Here is a 20,374-nt window from a genome sequence, read left to right as displayed (position 1 = left end):
TAATAATGTTAATGTTATGCTTAATTCTTGTCAGAACATTAACTAGCTAGCTAGCATATATTCTGCGCGATAGCTAGCAAAAAACAAAACAAAACATGGCCTTTTTTGTGTGTAGCCTAGTTAAGTGACTGTATAAACATCGGTAAGCATTTTGTGAACCTATGAATTGGAATCAGAGAGAGGGTTTTTTTTGCAACAGCACAGAAATTTAAACACACCCTCCATCGTTGAAGACACAATAAACTGTTATAATATTCAACAGATAAGGTGAAAAGAAAATAGGAAATAAAATACATACTTACCCTCTTCAAGGACGGAGCAAAGAAAGTGATTTCTGGTATCTTAATTGGGAATTATTTGCTAACTTTTCACACTGTGATTACTCTCCATCTGTACATTAAAACATTTAGTGAGTGCACAGCAGTCAGTCACGTTCATGTCCTCTTAACACAGTGTAAAATTACTGTTCAGATTTTGTACAGCTGTCTTTGTTGGGGGTAGGGTGTTGTGGCTGCCTGGCTAGCAGAGAGTGAGAACAGGATGTGGCTCAGAGGCAGGGTGCATCTATTGAACTTGACATGTTCTTTTCATTGGTTTACCTCTTACAACTGTAGTGTATAATAATAACCTTATTATTGTTTAGCCTTGCTAAGAGTAATCTGAATTGTGATTTTATTCTTGGTCTTGGGGAGAGTGTAACATTTTTAGACTCTTTTAGGTTCCACTTTAAGTAAAATGTGGATGGTATTTCTTTTTACAAACCCTGGCATCGTGTTCACCTCAGCTGCCCTTTGTGAAGTGATCAACAATCGGCTGATGAATATGGTTGTACAGGTTTAAAATGTCACACAGGAAATAAACATGTCATCACGACATATCCAGGAAGAGAGTTATACACTAAACTGCACCTGTGCTGCAAACTCAAAAGTGATAGAAGTCAACTTTGCAGGGGAAAAAATTCAAATGTATTTGTCTTCCTCTTTCCATAAATACATTGCACATGTTTATCTTTGCTTTAAACCACACCCTGCTTGATGCTGTCTTTAATCTGTGTTCTCACCCCCCCCCTTCAGCCTCCACCTACCTCAGCCTTCTTCACCACATTTCATGCATCAACCCCTCTCTCGTTTTCACATGCAGTCACACTGCTCAGAAGTACCCTTAATGTCACACACCTCGGTCTCATATCAGAGTTTGCATTGTGGCACCGCCTGGAACCAAAAACGTTATCTTCTGATTAATTTTCTGCTTAAAACTTGAGTAAGTGTTTTTACAGTTTATTTCCTTACTTTTTTCATATATTTATAGAGCTTCTTAACTTGCTTTTGCTGCACACATTTTTATGATTTCTTACTTAATCATATTTCATATTGAGTATTTAGTATTTAATTACAGCTCCAACGATTTTAACAATTAGTTAGTGCATATACTTGAATTTTTTATGTGAAATAGTTGTACATTTACAGTATTGCAGCCACTAATTCACCACCAAGGCCACCATGACCGGAGCATCTCAAAGCTACAGTTTTTGACAAATTGGGAGTGAGACTCAAAAATGAATCTTTTTTTACAAATAGGACATTTAAGCACACATACTTAAGTCATTTTATGTATTTATTTTATTAAACATTATGTTCTTAAGACCTTAGTCTGATTAACCACGACTTAAATAAAAGTTTCCTCCCTCCCATGGCTGACTGACGCTGCTCGATTATCATTTGAACAGGAAACCAGCAACCCTGCGAGCGGTCTTCTAGTTTCCTGTCACTTCACTGCAGACATCTTACAGTCAAGCAAGATAAAGGCAATACCGACTTCCTGTTACGGCTCCAGTGCATGTATGTATATAACAATCATGAGCCTGTGGTTACTTCTAGCCAGTGTTGATGGTAATTTTCTTATTAGAATTGTGTCATGATTGGATACCTGTGCAGAAAAAAAATAGCACATTGGAGTGGAACAGCATCGTGTACTGTCATTTAGTTTACTTATTTTCTTTTTTCCAGGTCTTGAAAATAAATTCTCCAATGGATCCTCTTCTGGTGAAAACTTCACAACTGCTTTGAAAGTACAAAGGAGTTTGACTGCAAAGATCTGCCTGTAACTGTGACACCAAGCCAGTGGGATTTTCATATTCAACAGGGAATTTTGCTAAGGAGGTAAAGTACATTTCTAAATCTAATCTGTCTCAGTGTTGTAGGATTTACAGTTTGATAACATTGAGGGGATTTTTGGTGCTCTTGGAGACGAACAGTATTGGATTGAGACCTGTTTCGAACAGCCTATATACAGTAGGTATCTGTGCATGATGGAAAACATGCAAACTGCAGAAAAATATGTGAAGTTAACGTTTGCAGGGATCATTTAATGCTCCATGCACAAGGTATTTTCTTACATTACAATATGGACCAAAACAAATCCTAAAAATCTATTTCCAAATCCAAAGGACTACTCTTTGAAAAGTGACCTTTTGACAAATACGCTTATTCACTTTATGCTACGAGTTCGATGAGAGGATTGATACCGCTCTTGTGTATGGTAAATATGAAGTTTAGCTTCATTTAGCTGAGCTTAGCTTTTTTTTATCTTAGCATACCTTAGTGTGGCGTAAAGATGGAAACAAGGGGAAACAGCTTGGGTGACTGTCTACCTACCAGCACCTCTCAGGGCCCCGACCGTGCATTTGGAATCTGTGGCAGAGTCCGCCAGTAATATAAATCACACTGATTGGCTGTTCATCTTAGCGAATCAGTGCACAAGAAGAGAAATAGAAAAAAGGAAAGCCTCTTGAGCCTGTTACTGTAGTATCCATTAGTTTCACCATTTAGTGTGATTTCTCCTTATTTAACACCACTTTTTATAAGACATATTCTTGATTAGAAGTGGCTATATTAGCGAGAGTGGTGTGAAAATGACGCTTTCAGACTACCACCACTTGATGGTTTGGAGGTATTTCCTCCCACACAGTTGGCTGTCAGCTGTAGTCTTTGCCGAGACACAGGTGACGTGACGCAGCAGTTGGCCTTCGTTGCCGCTACTTCTTTGATGTAGGTTTGGTGTGTCTGTCTCCCAAAAGCTCACTAATTCACAGAGTATATTCTGCTTTTTTGATTTAGACAAAAATTGAAGTGTAAAACTGATAATTTGAGGTTTTTCAAGGGATTATGTGCTGGTATATTAATTGAAGCCTGGATCTGTGGCGAGAGCTAAGCTAGCTTTTGTTCCCTGATTGTATGTATGTTTAGCTAAGCTAACAGGCTATTTCAGCTACATATTTATCGTACAAACAGGCATAAGTGGCAAAAAAATTTGTTAAATTAGAGTATTTCTCAAAATGTAAAACTATTTCTTTTAGAGACAGTCAATAGAAAAAAACATTCAGTGAAAAGAATAAATATCAGTGTGTGACCATGCTAACTTAGCTGACTCGACTTTCGTCTCTCTTCCCTTCAGACATGCCTGAAACCTCGTCATCATCCACTCAGACTGTGCTGATCCTTTTTTTCTGCCTACTAGGATTAGTCATATTGCTGATCTTCTTATACAAGAAGTTGAACAAGGAGGCCAATGGAGAGTATACCATCCGGCGTATAGTGTATAAGGAAGGAGGGGTCAGGGACCAAGTGAGAGGAGCAGCATTAGCTGTGGGGACACGTCTCGGAGTCCAGCTGTGGCCTCGCAGTGATACTGATGAGGAAGGAGAGGAAATGCAGGATATCGAAGATGAGGAGGCTCAGGTGGAGGATCGTGGTAGCCAGGGGAGTGGTAGCCAGGGGAGTGACAGCGAGGGAGATGACCAGGAAGACAGCGAGGGGGGTAATCTGGAGCAGGGAGAAGGAGGGGACACATCAGATGATAAGTCAAGTTTGGAGGGTTCGGAAGCAGGGGAACAGGCAAGGCTAGTGGATCAGACAGAGAAAGGGGAAGAAAATGAAGAGAAAGATGGGGAAGGCAAAGGTGAGGCGAGTGGGGGAGCTGGATTGTTGATAGATCTAAATCAGTTCTCTGGAAGTGCGATCTGGTCTGAGGAAGAGAGAGGCGTCAGCAAGGAGAGTGATGTGACCGCACTGTGAGCACAGAATGAAAGAAAAAATAGTTACCTAGATAAGTTGTACAATGTCATTTCCGTAAACTTTATTTCCCGATATGAAAGTGTAAATGCTTTTCCACACTAGTCTAAAAATCCTGGGATCAGCCTATGAAACATCTACTAACTCTTTAATCGCAGAATGTAAACTTCACACACAACCCTATTGTCCTCAGAGGTGCAGGGCTTGTGTCTTAATTCCACTTCCTGCTGAGGCATCAGGATAGAAAACCTGGTTGATCAATGAAGCTGTTATCATTTTCATACTGAATTACATTTTGAATGTTTGTTAAAGAGATTTTAAATGTTTGTATAAGAATTTACCTTTGATAATATAAAACTGGGTCGGCCAGTTAAGTAACAAACTTTGTTGTATTTGTGTGTCAGCCTATTTGCATGCTGTATATTGTGGACTGTGGCATATGATTTTTGTAATGTTTTAAGTGTTTTTTTTCTAATTCACATGGAAATTAAAAAAACAGATTTGACTGTTTGTATCGTTCTTAATGTCATATTTAGAGATGAAACAATCAAACAATTAAGCAATCAATGTAAGTCATTTTTAAAGGTGCACTTTGTAGTTTTGGGGAAGAAATGTTAATCAGAAGAGTTTGTTTTCATGACTGAATAAACAAACTGACCTTAAAGGATGACACAATTTCATACTGTTTTACTTTGTTTATATTTGGTGGACCCTGCCACCTTTCTAGCTTCAAACGCTGTTCTGGGGACCTTATTTCCTTGTTTAGTCAGTTATGGAAAATATATATATTTCTGAGCTTGTATTTATTCTCCAAAACTACATAGTGCCCCTTGAAAAACAAAAAGACACAATTTTAAGGGGCTCTATGTAACAATATGTAGCAATTTACACGTCTTTTTAAACTTTTTGTTGGCCATATGTGAGCAGATTGTAATGTGACATGAAAAAGGGACTTTCCCCATCTCTTGGATGCCTGCACAAGACCTGTGGACAATTTGTTTTAATGCAGATTTACTGGCATTTCTTGGTAATCTGATTAATTTTGAGTGAATTAAACCTGAAATACCACGGCGGCTCAACATGTCATGTTTTGATTTGTTTCAGTGCCTTGTTTCAGAAAGCAACAGCAGCTAACATTAGCTCAGAAATGAGGTCTACCAACATAAACAAAGGGCCGGCTCCCAGCACAAAGGTCCACAGAGCCCCTTTAAAGGTTCCAGCTTCTCAGATGGGAGCTGACGTGATAGTAATGAAGTGAATATTTACATTAAGCTCTGTGTATGTTCACTGTGTAAGCGTATAATGTTGATGCCATGAAGTAAAACTACAGCATTCTTTGACATACATGTTAATATCTGTGTCAGGTTTCTTCTGAATGTATTAGAGGGCAGTTCATGAACAGGTCGAGGTGTGGTACACTGTGGCAAAAGAAACAAAAGGTTACTTTTTTGCATCAATGGTGCTACAGAAACTATATGTAATCAATATTGGTAACTACAAAAGGTATTGTTTTCATCTTTTAGCCAATGGGGATGTAGCTCAGTGGTAGAGCGCATGCTTCGCATGTATGAGGTCCCGGGTTCAATCCCCGGCATCTCCACTGATTTTGTCTTCAGTCATGACAAACACAATGTTAAAAGAAGGTGATTTGTGAAAGATTTTCTATTAACATGAAATCAATACAAAAAAAACGAGGTTTATACAAACAATTAAGTGAGCAACGACAGCTCTACAATGAGAGACGCTCGTCATTGGCCACACGGAGCACTTGCTCAAATCTGATTGGATGTTAGAGGCCTTCTAGGCGTGGGAGTGTTCACGCACGCGAGTGTCAAACATTTATTTTTCGCCGGCCAAATAATTGTCAGTGGTGTGTGTGAGGGCTACTCGATCGAGACAACATGGATGAGCGGATAGTCTGAGTGTATCCTGAGTGAGCTCGAGTAAAAGTGGATCAAACAGAGCTGTGGAGACACATCATTCATCAATTATGTAAGCACAACTCCGGGATTTCACCTGAAGACGAGACATTCTCACAGTGACAGATGGATCTAAAACTGTTCTACAGAGCAGTGATTTGACTGGAGACACCGGAGCCGATCAATCTGGTAAATATTCAACTTATTCTCGTTTTTCCCGCATCACTTTCCTCCTCCTCCACATTCAGCACAGATTTTGCTCAAAACACACACAATCGCAGCCTCGCACTGCGCGGTCGAAGCCAGCCTGTCACAGTAACCTACTTCACCAGTGCCGCACCACCGCGAGCATCCAAGTTGCATTTTCTCCTCTCACCCTAACTTGATTGTGCCGGAGAAATGATTTCAGTAGACGTCACTCATCTGCATAGGGAGTAAAATGCAACCATCCTGCAAGGCTTTGCGCCCTGAAACGCTCTGTATCCTCTCCGTGCGATAAAGGGACCTACTAATTGCTGCATAACCGAAACTACAAACATGGAAGGTACGCTTTGCATGTAGTGTCATCCCAATATATATATTTATATCCACAGATAGGAGACACATCTGGGTTGCAAACTGTCCAAGATGGATGCAGCGCCGCTGTGCGCAGGGATGCACGGCGGAGCGGCAGCAGGGTATCTTTAAATGCCCGTCGCCCCATCGCTTTCATATATGCCACCGTGTTGTCAGTGTTATTTTTTCATCTTTGCAGGAGTAGGATGTTACTAGCATCCGCCGTAGTGGTATGGGAATGGCTGAACGAGCACGGACGCTGGCGGCCCTACAGCCCGGCTGTCTGTCATCACATCGAGGCAGTCATCCGGAGCGACCCGCGGTGTGGTAGTGTTGTCCTCGGCCAGGTGGACTCTCGCCTCTCGCCCTACATCATCGATTTGCATTCCATGCACCAGTTCCGACAAGACACAGGTGAGGAGCAAAGGGGGGGGAGACACACGGCGGAGGGTGTAGCGGTGTAGCCGGGCCTGAGGTGGAGGCCTTTTCACTGCTCGTGTGTGTCTACTTTATCTGTGCAAGCCTCGCTCATCATTCAGCTCTAGAAGTTACTACCTTTTATATGTCTTTATTTTAGATCCCCAGATCTTGTCTCCCATTAGGTGACATTTCAGCTGTCTGGTTACAAGAGAAATTAAAGGAGAGATGGTGTGTGTGTGTGTGTGTGTGTGTGTGTGTGAATTTAAAGGGTCTCTATGTAGTTTTGGGGAGGGAATTTTAATCAGATGTTTACGCCTAAACAAACTAAATAAACAAACTCTTCTTTTCATGACTGAATAAACTGAACGAACAAACTGACCGTGAAGAACAACACAATTTCATACTGTTTTACTTTGTTTATGTTTGGCGGACCCGCCACCTTTCCAGCTTCAAACAGTGTTTGACCTTATTTTCCTCTGAGAACCGCTTGTTTATTCAAATAGATATTTCGGAGTTTGTATTGTTACCTCATTAATATTGTAAATAATAAAATTCTGAGTTTGAATTTCTGCCCCAAAACGACATAGTGCCCTTTTAAAGGAGAGATTTTGTGTGTCTGTGATTTTAAAAGGTGTCAGTGGTGAAATGAGTCATGGACCTGTGTGTTTGCATAGCAGCAGCTAAAATGTCCCAGCCACAGACTAGAAATCATCTGCAAACCTCAGCTTCAATACTGCTGTCCTTATGGCAGAATAAGGACACAAGAAGTCATCTTTCACGAGTCAAAGCTCCGTAAAAGAGAGGCAAGGAGAGAAGTGCGAGACAAAGCAGGGAATTGTCAGTCGTCAGACTCCAACTTTGGCAGAGACCCCAACGTTTCCCTTCTTTCTCTCAACATTGGCTGACAAAAGCCTTTGTGCAGTTTGTTTTTCCAAACCCAGCAGAAGCTGAATTGGTGAGAGAGGCAAGGCAGGGTGTCCCAGTCTAAATAGGAGAAAGGGAGGTGGAGGAGGGGGATGGAGAAGGGTGGGGAGGAATTTCAGGAGTCTGAGGTCATTGATAAAATGGGGTCGATGGGAGCAGATTTCATGAATGAACTCCTCTGTTGTCTTGTTAAATGTCTGTGTCACACATACTGTATGGCACAGATTCAAAAGAACTATTTTTGATTGTTTCTCAGATGCCTCGTACTTCAGATGCTTAATTGCACTGTTCATTTGCACATTTAACTGAAGCCTAAACTGTTTAATGTACATGTGAAGTGACTTTTACTTTGTGAAGTCTTTGTGTGTTTCAGGATTAGATATGTGAGGGCTTTACAGTATGAAGACTCTGTAGAGTTTCTCTGGGCACCCTGGGAAAGCAAACACAGCCAGCTTTGGGTCGGATCAAGGCTGCCAGCCAATCAGAATTCAGCACACTATGTGCTGTTACCAGGGGAAACCTGTTTGCCCAAATTCTTAGCAAGCAAACACAGACATGTTGAATTTGTTAGGGTTGCAATCTACTCGTCGACGGCAAATAGTGCCACAGTCAGTCTCATACCTCCTATTGCATCTACTTCTCATCACCGAGCAGCATGATCGTAGCTGGAGTCGAGAAACAAAGATGCTCAAACTTTATTGTTACAGTAGAAATCTTTCAGATGTTTAGAAATCTCCTGACATGGAGGAAGCCCAAACTCAAAATCTCTCTCCTCTCAAAATCTAATAATGTGCATGAATCTTTAGCATTGCTCTGACTCCTTAATCCCTGCCTCAGGTACCCTTCGACCGGTACGACGTAGCTTCTACGACCCCACCTCAGCGCCAGGCCAGGGCTGGTTGTGGGAGTGGGAGAACGACGCTGGAAGTTGGACGGCGTACGACACGGAGGTGGGCATCGCCATCCAGGCGGCACGCGATCGGCAGCAGCCCTGGCTGGACCTGGCGCCGCTGGGTTTCTGCTACCTCATTGACTTCGAAAGCATGACCCAAATCAATGGACAGACGCAGCGCTGCCGACGCATCCAGCGCCGCTCCGACCTGGCTTACCCGCTGGTGTCCGGGCCCCTGCCTAAATCCCACCACGCCTGGGGGCCCATGTCCATGCCCAGCCATGGAGGACTGCTCGGCGTGGATGTATCCGGAGTGGGCATGGGGATCAGGATGAGCAGCAGCGGGACAGGAAACGGGAGCGCGTACCCCAGTGGGGCGCTCCCTGCCTCGGCCATCACGTCCTTGGGACAGCCCTGCGCCTGTCAGCAGTGTATGTTGGTGCTCAGCGTCAAAGCGGGCGCCATGTCGACTGCTCACACTCTGGGTCGGAGGCCGCCACAGACCAAGCCACCTAGTCCCAAAATCAGCAGTCACCCTATCCCAGGAGGGTCGTACTCACTAACCCTCCCTCGGCCTCCCTCCCTGTCACGCTCATATTCCCCTCACAGGACGTCCATAGTTGGGGCGACAGGTGGCTTCAGTGTGGGTGGTATGGGTGGTCCAGGAGGTCTTGGTATCATCGGTGGTAGCGGCGTTGGCAGTTCCAGCCTCGGTTTCGGAGGAGGCTATGCCCACTCTCTTTCCCTCCTTGGCTCAGCTACCGCCGCCCTCTCCATCTCCTCCACCCGCCCCCCTCCGCCACCTCTCCCCCCTCCTCCACCACCTCCTCCTCCACCCTCCACCACGCTCTCACCACCCGCCATCTCCCCACCTCAACCCTCCACTTCGTCCTCCCTGTCTGCTTCCTGTTCCGCCCCTTCAGTGCCCGTTCCAGGCCCTCCTCTCATCTCCACGGCTGCCTCCACCTGCACGCCCTCGCCTTCTGCCCGCGTCCTGGGCCCAGTGTCTTCATCTGGTGCTGCTGCCTGCGCAGCCCCTCTGCCACCCCGGTCCAGCCTCGCAGGGCTTAGCCGACCTGCACTGCAGCGTATCGCCATGGCTCAGTCACGTGCCCTTATCGCCTCTGGGTGAGTAGACAACCACTGTAGGAGTGTGTGAGTTCACCCAAATATCACAAAACCTTTAAAGTGTGTGTATTTCTAATAGAGCATATTTAAGCAAGATGTACATCCCTTCAAAAAAGGAAGAAATCTAAATTGTTACAACTGAATTAGACAATTTGTAGCTTGTTGTCCTTTAAGTTTAAATCAATAATCAATATTTTTAGTTGCAGTTTATCTCAGCTCTAAAAAGACTGTTTTAGTGACTTTCAGCACGTTGTTTTGGTTTTCTGACCCACAACTTTACTGCTTTTGTTCAGTCTTACTACGCAATTTCATTTCCAACTGCAGCACGCAGCTGTTTTCAGATCAAGTAGTTCTAAAAATCCATTGCGTTCTACTGAAATAAAGTTAGCTACTAGCTGGTGAACACAGTGGAGCATTTGAGGCCTTAAAGGTTTTGGAGGATGATATGATGATATGATTTAAAAACAAATAGGGGGCAGCATATCACCAGAGTAACCATTAACTGCAGCTTCTTTTAGCTCATTAGCTCACTTTGCCATGCAGTTGCTGTCAAAACTGAGCTCGGAGCACCGGGGGAGTGTTGGAGTTTAGCTAGCACAGGAGCTTTGGGCCAGGCCGGGGGCTAGCTGGTTAGCATGCTAATTTAGATAGAGATCTCTGCAACAGAAAACACAGATGACATAATGTCAAAACTATTATTTCTTCACATTCTGTTGATATTTTTTGTTACATTTTGAATGTTTTCAATTAAAATTCTTACATATTGCACCTTTTTAACATTTGCCACAGTCTGCTAACTATGACGGGTATAATGTGTATATAATAATCGAGTTTGAATGCCAGCTGATTCAGGATTTCTATTACGGTCAAACAGCATCTCCACAGACTACCTCCCTAATCAATACACTATATATGAAACAAAATGAGACCAACTAAACAGGATATGCAAGGAAATTGATTGAGACAGGAATTCCTCATTTGATTGAAGCCCTCATTACACAGTGTCTGACATGAGCGCTCATTAGCATTCACAAGCCTTTAATCTTTGAGACAAAGTCCATCAGGCTCATTCATTTCAATGGAAAAACAATGAAGAGCATTCACACCGAACGAGCCTCACAAGTGTTTCACATTCCAGACATTTGTCGTGTGACCACTTAATGATGAACTTGCTTCACATACACACACTCCTAACAAAGAAAAGACGCGCCCACAGGTTTTACTCAGCAAACCCCATCTGGAATGTGTCTGTAACATCTGGGATGTCTCCATTGTTATGGAAAGCTTGATATTTTCATCACTCGTCTTCTTGTACTGGAGATTTCTCTTTTAGTTTGTGCACGATCTCGACATAAAAACATACAAAAAATAAGGGTCTTGTGGGCTTTTGGCCTTAGTATGTAGAGGGGTGTATCTGCATTCTGCCCATCGTGCTAATAACAGTGCTAACGGTGCAGCTAGTTGTTGTCACCAGCTATCTTGAGAGATGTTGATAGTAATAACTTAGGTTTAGTGTTATTGTTCTTACTATCCTTACTTACTGTTCTTACTTTAGCCTGAAAAGTGTTAGCAGAACATTAGCATGCTAACATTAAAGGTGCAATATGTAAATTCACTAACTCTAGCTGCCCTTAGCTAGTTAGCTCAGTTAGCTGTGCAGCTAGTAGTTCTGACTCGGACCTCTGATGCTAGGGGAGTGCTAGTGTTTACACCGCTGGCTCAGGAGCTTTGGACCAGGACGGAGCTAGCTGGTTAGCAAGCTAACTTCAGTAGATATTTGAGCATTATATATGTCAATACACAGACATCATAATGTCAAAACTGCTTTTTGTTCACATTATGTTGATTATTTTTAGTTAAAGTTGCAATATGTTCAATTTTTAGTTAAAAAAGTGCCGAAAATTATCAACACAATGTAAACTAATAACCCTGCTTACATTATAATGTCTCTTTATTGTGTTGCAGAGATATCTACTGAAGTAAGCATGCTAACCAGCTAGCCACTGTCCGTCCCAGTCCAAAGCCTGTGGGCTTGTGGTGTAAACACCAACAGCCTCCCTGCCCTCGGAGCTCCCAGTCCGGACTGCTAGCTGCAGGGCTTACTGAGCTAACTAGCTAAAGGCAGCTAGCTAGCACAGTTGACAGCATCTAGCGGTTACTCTGGTGTTGCTGCCCCCTGTTTGTTTTGAGGATGAATTCAACAGGTGGCCAATTCAAACATAATGGCCTTCTAAATTTTGAATGTTTTCAATCAAAACTCCTGCATTTTGCCCCTTTTTAAAGCCCCTCTCCACTCAAAACTATGTTTTACTTATTAGTTTCAACTGGATGTTTCAACAAAATATTTTTTCTTTGAAGAGTTTCAACCACGTGTGATGGGAGTATTCGACAACCTCTCACCGATGAGCTGAGAGATAATGAGAGAGACAACTTACTAGAGTAAACTTAAAAAAAGCAGAAGAGGTTTAGGTAAATATGTGCGAGTCAATCAACACCCAAAGACTCAATGTGCGACTGTGTTGCCTTTTGGTGTCAGCATTAGTGAATGTTGATGAAAGCAGGAAGTCACAGTATCCGGGTGTCACAGCCAGAGGGCGCTGGTTAGCAGGATGTCTGTGGTCAGGCTCACGGACGTTTCAGAGAAGACTTCTGTGCTCATACTCTCTGTTCTGCAGCTGGGTGTGTTTGTGACATTGTTGTGAGCGCGGCGTCTAAATTTCATCATGTTCCAATTATAGCTGTTCTTTTTATATCATTGGCCTCACAGTCATTTTGTCTCACTGAAAGAGATGTTACTGGGGCGCTCTAGATTTCTTTTGTCATGCAGTTATTTCAAGTATAGCACACGAGAGATTCTGCAATTCATGTGCATCCTGCATTATTCAAACAGGCGCAGTCGCTTTGTGTTTGATTGCAGGCCTGCATGGACTTGGCTGCTTGTACTGTGATTAAACCGCCACATGTTGAGGATAATTTGCCAACCCAACATTGCCCCAACAGAGCACCCCGGCTTTCTGAATCCTCGCATTAGCAATCCAGCTAAGCCTCAGATTTATACCAAATACCAGAGGCTTAATATTCCTGCTTCGGTAATCTCTGTATTTTGTGTCAGGTGAGCTGTGTGACTGACCCATTCTTTCAACATATCAGGTGAGAGCACCTGCTGCTGCAGTAAAACAACCAACGTCACAGGCTAACAAGAGCCTCTCTGATCCCGTCAGTGTGGGATTCCCTCTGCTGCTCGCCCTTCTTTTCTCCTACTGTCTCCTCTTAATGCTCCTGCTGTCATCATCGTGTTGCTTAATCCTTAAATTCATAACTGGCGCCACAGGAGGACTGGGGCAGTGGAGGGAAACACCCCTATAGTATATTTTTATCATTTAAATCTGTACAAGTACATGTAGCTTGTATATAATACGCCTCTCATTTATATACTTTAATAATTTAAAGAAAATAATAATCAGGAAAACAGTTTGATTATTGGCCTTTTGAAACACTGCCGTCATCAGTTGACATAATGTTATAAGTGGTCTGTTAATTCTGCTGGTCCTGCACTTCTCACTTGCAGTGTTGCCAGATTGGTTCGATGTTTTCCAGCCCAATAATTGCACAAAATATGCCTAGATTTAAAAACAAAACAAAAACACAAATATTATCAATAATAAACAATATAAATGAATTCATAAACAAAAGCAACAGACAAAAAAAAGTTGAAGTGCTTACAAGTACGCTAGAACACACAAAGTAATGTAATTAAAATCCCGTAAAAGTCCATTTTACTTCACACAATGCAGCTCAAAACCACCCACTGCTCACTCGGTGTGACTGATATTTAATTAACATTTAGTTGATTTCAGTTACTTTTTTACAAAAACTGCAAAAGTAGTGCAAAAATAACCAAACTGTGTTTGTTTGTTGGAGTAAAATCAAAGCAAAAACTGACTCAAAGTTCATCAAAGCAATTCAAAGTGCAGCCACCGCTCGGCTCCGCTTCATTTACCAGCTAATTGCTAACTGACACTTTAACAACTATTTTGGGACGGTATGCGATAACTGATATAACTGTCATTTTAAGGCCATTTTATGCCACTGATATAATAGTAAAGTAATGGCACAACAATGCAAGTACACCCTTTCTAAGAGCAATGACCTTTTAACTCTCTAATTATATATATTTATAATTGGAATATTGACAATAATATGAAATAACATTAGCATTCTGAAAAGACAATCACCAGAATTACGTCATTTTATTATCATTGTAAGTGTAAGTTAAGTGTCTTTAAAAAAAAAAAAAAAAAAAAGATTGGTGAGCTGATTGTTCACGCTGAGAGAGTTCACCCGCAGTGAAATGGAGCAGATGGTTTCCAAAACAGGGGTCACAGATTAACACAGTGACGAGTGGCCTTCGGTCCACACACCTGTCGCGGTCCTTTCTCTTCTCACTGCAGCCGCTTTGATTCCTACAAGTGTGTCGCCGCAACAAAACCTGCTGTGCACTTCACCGTTTGTGCCTGATCAGACTTTTTTCCTCCTACTTCAAGGGTTTATGTTTCTATCAGACATGATTTCAGGTGTGAGCTTGTACCTGCTAAGTGTGAATGAATGCGTGTGCGCTGCCATATGCTACAGCTTGTGCTCTCCCATCATCCAGAGGTCCAGATGGAAGCTGCTCTAATGCCGCTCAGATTAACCGGGATCAAAGAAACGTGACGAGCTGGCACTGCTGTTTTTTCCCACCCTTTCTCTCCCGTCTTCCACCTCCTTCTTCTTAATCTCATTCATCATATTGCTTGTGTGGTCCTGTTTGACACGGGTTGGATCCAGTCAGGCAGCACGTGCGGCTACTTTCTGATTCGCGTAAGGCACTTACACATGAAGGTCACACGGCAGCTCGGACACTAGTTGGCAAATAAAGAGATAGTGACAGATAGATGGTAACAGAGTACAGTGTAAGCAGATTTTCAGGTACAGGAACAGTACAGTACACTCATGACTGTGAGTTTATATGTGTCACTGTGCCATTGTTTAAATGCACCCAGAGAATCTCCCAACTCGTGAAAACACAGGGCAGAAATGAGCCCAAAAAAGATCGGACTTTCTGTATTCGATTACTGTCAATTCAATGTAATGTTGAGACAAGTTTTCCAAAAAAAGAAAAAAAAAAGAATCCATACTCTTTGAGATATTTCTTCAGATATTTCATTTATAGCAATGTTCAGTGAATTGATTCACGACTAACAGGCATGAACCAAAGACCAACATCTGACATCACCCACCCAGTGCTTTTGGATTTTATCTGGATAAACACAAGTCATAAAGAGCACCCTGCTACTCACCACGATATATGGTGACATATATAAATATATACAGTATATAAAAGCAGTTTGTGCTCCATAATACATGAAGAATACTCAGACAAAGAGAGATGTCTAAAGCGTAAATATTTCAAACAGCGTAAAAAAAATACATAAATAAAATGCCTAATTAAAACGAAATGAACGGTGATTAAATAACAGTCAACACTGTAGGTGGAGAAAGACAGTAAATTGACTTCTGGTGAAATATAAACACTAGTGCAGTTTTTTTTTAGATTTTAGCGTTTGCATTTCACAAATCAAGAGACAAGATGTGTAAGGCAAGAATACAGCAACAATAAGACAAAAAGATAGAAGAAGAATGACAAAAAAAACATTAACATTAAAAAGGTAAATGAAACAAACACTTTATAATAAGTATCATTAAGAATATTTAGTTAGTTAAACTTTATTTTTTATTGTAAAGTTGCAGCATTATAATGCTTCATAAATGTTTGATAAATACTGTGTTGTTCATCTATAAACATTATAAAGTTGCAACTGATGTTTATAAACCTTTACAACTGCTTAATAAATAGTTAATAAGGCATGTCATTGTTTGTTAGCAGTGAAATATCTGTTCACTAAAGCTTAACTGACTATAAATGTACCTTTTTATTAGCGATGCTTCTTATAAAGTGTTACTCAAATACCTCCACTAGATAGCTGTTCCATTTAAATTAGAAAAAACATTCTTCTATGGAATTTCTTTTTCAGCAACGATGCCTCGCATTAATGCTTGTTGGTGGCTATACATAAAAATGTATGTCGTGACTTCTTTTAAAAGTTGTCATCAAGGTGCACTTCCTTAAATCTGGAGGGACTGCAGGTGCACACACGACATTTACAGTCAAAGCGATCATCATAGGAGTTCAGAGGATGAAATAAATGGATAGCTTTGATTGGTGTAATGCAACAAAGTGTTAAAATCATCCTTTCCAAACCCGAGTTTTCGGATTATGATCTTTACCTTAGGATATAGTCATGTGTGCCCCATTCTGTCAACCTTATGGCAGCCTGGCAGCGTGACATGGTCACTGACAGGTAATCCCTCCTGTGACGAATCTCTGGCCTACAACCAGAGTTTAGTCAACAGATGGGAGCAGGTGGATTAGCTCTATAAAAGAGGGACTGAGACGTGACACCTGCACATAAACAGACGAAGAGGGAGACACACTGACATACTACTGTACAGCGGAGCTACAAGTGGGAATTATTGCTGGAATATCTTGAGTTGTCTCTGGTCTTTGGTGCTTTCAAGCAGGAAAAATGACGATTATTAAAACTGGCAGACCGTAAGTACACACCTCTGACTGTTATAGTGACTGGCTTTTATTATTTATTATTATTTAATTAGGGCATGTGTATTGCTGTCATGTTAGAAATACTTTGGGCTCCTTCGGCATAATTATGGATTTTAGAATTAAAAGTAAAACAAAAGGTTCCTCTAAATGTCTATATATAGTCCATATATTTAGTTTGACCTCCCCATTTTAAAGGGGCACTATGTAGTTTTGGAGGAGAAATACAAACTCAGAATTTAAATATTTACAATATTAATGAGGTCATAATACAAACTCATAAATATTTATGTTTTCCGTAACTGAATCAACAAGCTGTTCTCAGAGGAAAATAAGGTCACCAGGACACTGTTTGAAGCTAGAAAGGTGGCAGGGTCCGCCAAATATAAACAAGTTGTGTTGTCCTTTAATATCAGTTTGTTTATTCAGCCATGAAAACAAAGAGTTTGTTTATTTAGTTTGTTAAACTAAAATCAGTCAGTGAAGATCTTTCTCTTCTGCGTGGTGCACCTTTAAGACCAAGTATCTTAATATGTCTTGAAAAAGAGTTGGTGCAACAATTTCTGATCTTATATTTATATACACTGTACTAAATAACTTATTTCAGAAGTGTCAAGTGTCTTCTGCTGCCATACGCATCCTAATCTTAAGCCTTACATAGCAGGAAGTCCTGTCTGGCAATTACAGGACCTGATGTCAAGTCATGACGAGCAAAGTCTGTTGTTGATTCCCCTCATGACTCGGCAAAAGCTCCTTAACCTGCTAACATCTTGTGAAATAGACACCAGCATATGCTGCGGCCGGCTGTGTGTGACGTTTACAGGTGACTCATCAGATCAGGACTGAGGTGACCTGTAGATTAATGTTTGTTTGTTTTCCTTGTGTTTCAGAGTGCCAACCGTTCCAGTGAAGAACCTGAATGGATCGAGCCCTGTGCACCCTGCACTGGCAGGTAAATATATCGACACATCCAGTACTTTCTTTCTTCGATAAATAAGATTCAGCTTTGAAGAGGCATCCTGCTTGTTAAAGTTAGTTGTACCTCACAGCTCTTTAAATAAACTTACTTGACACTGATTTACAAGTATGGTTAATAGATAATTCCCTGGATAGAGAGCTCATCAGGCAATGACTAAACCTCAAATACATTGTCTCACATCCCCCCTCTGCTGGCTGTTTCCAGGCATCACAGGCATCCTGATGAGCGCAGCAGGTCTTCCTGTCTGCCTGACCCGCCCTCCCAAGCTGGTGCTTCATCCTCCACCTGTCAGCAAGAGTGACATCAAGCCTGTGCCCGGCCTGGGCCACTGCTGTCGCAAGACCACAAAGAAGCAGGCTCGTAAAGGTAGGTTTGATGATGATAAAGTAGGTTAGTTATAGTATCCATCACATGGATTTTGGTCATAAACAGATCGTCATACTTTGTGTTTCCATCTTGTAGGCAAAACCCCTGAGGAGGTGGTGAAGAGGTACCTTCAGAAGGTCCGCAATCCCCCAGAGGAGGTGAGTTGTCCTTGGTTTTTATTGACAAGTTTGGCTAACCCTAACCCTGGGTCTGCAATATACAGGAAAACATTATAAGCAAACATGAAGAAAGAGACATGTTCAAAACAGTCTGTATCAGAATGCATAATTCATAAATCGCACTCCCATCTCAGGACTGCACCATCTGCATGGAGGCCCTGGCTGGACCATCAGGCTACAAAGGCCCCGGTGTTGGTGGCATCTCCCGGGCTGAGTCGGTGGGCCGCCTGGCACAGTGTGGTCACCAGTACCACCTCCAGTGCCTCGTTGCCATGTACAACAATGGCAACAAGGACGGCAGCCTGCAGTGTCCTACCTGCAAGACCATCTACGGAGTCAAGACTGGCAACCAGCCCCCGGGCAAGATGGAGTACCACGTCATCCCCCACTCGCTACCCGGCCACCCTGACTGCAAAACCATCCGTATCATTTATAACATCCCTCCTGGCATCCAGGTAAAGTCTGACCCATGTTTGCTTCTTAATATGGACACAGGAAATGTTTACAGATGACATTATGAACTTTGCTCTTGCTCTTCAGGGCCCAGAGCACCCAAATCCAGGCAAACCCTTCACTGCCCGCGGGTTCCCCAGACACTGCTACCTCCCTGACAGCGAGAAGGGACGCAAGGTAAACGACAATTCCTCTCTTTATGTCGAACATCATGTGTGGTTTCAAGCTTGCCTAACCAGATTTCTCCCTCTTCGTCCAGGTTCTGAGGCTTCTCCTGGTAGCGTGGGACCGCCGACTCATTTTCTCCGTGGGTACATCCAGCACCACCGGTGAGTCAGATACGGTCATCTGGAACGAGGTGCACCACAAGACGGAGTTCGGCTCCAACCTGACAGGCCACGGCTACCCGGACCCCGGCCACTTGGACAACGTCCTCGAGGAGCTGAAAGCTCAGGGCATCACCGAGGAGGAGTGTCTACCCAGAGACTGAACAGAGACATTCAAGAAACGGTGGAGTCTGTAAACACACAATCCCGGCAGAGGATCCAGACAAATTATTTTCAAAATCTGATCAAATGAACAGAAAGGACATTTCCCACCAGAGATGGAAAAAATCTTCTCAAAACAAAACTCTTCACAGGAATGTTACAGAAAGTGTTTCAGCAGAATTTGCTGAGAATAAAATGTCCTGTCTGACTGCATGAGTCAGTTCCGATACGGGGGGGAATAGTTTTATCCTCCTGATGCAGTAACAGTGTCACGATCGCAGATGTTACTCAGCGAGACATTTGAGACCACTGTGCACATACAAGTCAGTGTTAGATTTAAAAAAAAAAAAAAAAAAAGTTTATACTGTGAGACTTCATATCAAGAATGTAACTAAGTGAATTTTGCTGAATTGATAAAGTGTTTACCACTACTACTGCTGCTGCTATGTGGAACTGAAAGGAGGTTAAACTGAAGACAGTAAGTGGGGTCGGTGTGTTTTTATGAGGTGTTAGTCCACAAGCAGAAGAAACTTTTCACTGCAGATAAATATTTCAAGTGTATAACTGGATATCTGAGCATGAATATTTGCTGACCTCTAGTGGTACTTTTCCAGAACTACATTCCTTTTTAGGTTTGATTTTTATGATTAAATTGTATTGTTGTATATTATGAATACTTGATATATTATACAATATTGTTTCCATTATATCATGTTTTTATATTTTAATTTTACATTTTGTTTTATATGCTGTGTTTCTTTGCATTGGTTTTCGGGTGTGGCGTGACAGACTGAGATGTTGGGGTGAAGTGAAGATAAGCTGCTGGTGTACCGGAGTTTGCCTAACATTTTATACATGTCATTTACCAGCCCCTTTCTTTAAAAAAAATCATTTTCAGTAATTTGTATTTGATAGTTTCACAAACTGACATTCCTTAATTGTTCTGCCCTCAGAGCATGGGTGCATTTAATGATAGCTTTCTATGTCTTCTTGTATCTGCGTTAATGTTAAGGACTGATAGAGGAAAAGCTACTATGGATTACACCATTCCCCCCAGGAGGAGTAAATTCCTCAAAAAGCTAGGATTGGACCTCCTGCCTGAGCTCAGATTTGCACAGAGCTTTCTACTTATTATCAAAATGATCCGGACAGCTTGTATCTACTGTATTTTTGTGTAGGACACACACACACACACACACACACACACATATGCCCACACACACACACACACACCAGCCTCAAATGCTCTAATCACACTACAAAATGTGGTCATCAGTTGTTTTTCATCATGTTTTCGCCATGAGCAGGTGCAGAAGACTATCTCTTGTTGTGGATCCAGCTTT

The 20,374-nt window shown here is 42.1% G+C and overlaps 2 protein-coding genes and 1 non-coding gene across 5 annotated transcripts; all 3 read left to right on the top strand.

Annotated features, from left to right (window-relative positions):
• The first annotated feature begins 1,111 nt into the window (after window positions 1–1,111).
• LOC141003684 (uncharacterized) lies at window positions 1,112–5,143 on the top strand. Of its 2 annotated transcripts, XR_012179744.1 has the most exons (4): window positions 1,112–1,260; window positions 1,727–1,838; window positions 2,007–2,159; window positions 3,454–5,143. XR_012179744.1 is itself a non-coding variant. In XM_073475105.1 (2 exons), exon 2 carries the CDS (start codon window positions 3,456–3,458, stop codon window positions 4,071–4,073), a length of 618 nt encoding a protein of 205 aa, XP_073331206.1. In that variant the 5' UTR covers window positions 2,069–2,159; window positions 3,454–3,455; the 3' UTR covers window positions 4,074–4,575. The 2 variants fall into 2 exon arrangements, 1 of the variants encoding a protein (XP_073331206.1); XM_073475105.1 differs by lacking the exons at window positions 1,112–1,260; window positions 1,727–1,838 and having other exon boundaries at window positions 2,069–2,159; window positions 3,454–4,575.
• Window positions 5,144–5,598: 455 nt separating this feature from the next.
• Window positions 5,599–5,670, top strand: trnaa-cgc (transfer RNA alanine (anticodon CGC)). Its single transcript has one exon. It is a non-coding gene; the product is annotated as a tRNA-Ala (tRNA).
• Window positions 5,671–6,005: 335 nt separating this feature from the next.
• On the top strand, window positions 6,006–19,600 carry dtx4a (deltex 4, E3 ubiquitin ligase a). Of its 2 annotated transcripts, none has more exons than XM_073474424.1 (9): window positions 6,006–6,178; window positions 6,744–6,958; window positions 8,726–9,908; window positions 17,457–17,518; window positions 17,750–17,911; window positions 18,008–18,069; window positions 18,225–18,545; window positions 18,631–18,720; window positions 18,803–19,600. In XM_073474424.1, the coding sequence occupies exons 2-9, from the start codon at window positions 6,751–6,753 to the stop codon at window positions 19,031–19,033; spliced, it is 2,319 nt and encodes a 772-aa protein (XP_073330525.1). In that variant the 5' UTR covers window positions 6,006–6,178; window positions 6,744–6,750; the 3' UTR covers window positions 19,034–19,600. The 2 variants fall into 2 exon arrangements, with proteins under 2 accessions (XP_073330525.1, XP_073330526.1); XM_073474425.1 differs by lacking the exon at window positions 6,006–6,178 and adding an exon at window positions 6,520–6,533.
• The last annotated feature ends 774 nt before the right edge of the window (window positions 19,601–20,374 follow it).

The sequence above is a fragment of the Pagrus major genome, chromosome 10, assembly GCF_040436345.1.
Source record: "Pagrus major chromosome 10, Pma_NU_1.0".
Taxonomy (NCBI): domain Eukaryota; kingdom Metazoa; phylum Chordata; class Actinopteri; order Spariformes; family Sparidae; genus Pagrus; species Pagrus major.
Note: the sequence above shows the minus strand (reverse complement) of the source record. Positions and strands in the feature narration are given on the sequence as shown.

Excerpts from the sequence above, each read along its gene's own strand:
- dtx4a (XM_073474424.1), top strand. The coding sequence starts at position 6,751 with ATGTTACTAGCATCCGCCGTAGTGGTATGGGAATGGCTGAACGAGCAC. Across the intron at positions 18,070-18,224 it reads TCCGCAATCCCCCAGAGGAG|GACTGCACCATCTGCATGGA; the intron begins GTGAGTTGTCCT and ends CTCCCATCTCAG. Across the intron at positions 18,721-18,802 it reads ACAGCGAGAAGGGACGCAAG|GTTCTGAGGCTTCTCCTGGT; the intron begins GTAAACGACAAT and ends CTCTTCGTCCAG.
- LOC141003684 (XM_073475105.1), top strand. The coding sequence starts at position 3,456 with ATGCCTGAAACCTCGTCATCATCCACTCAGACTGTGCTGATCCTTTTT.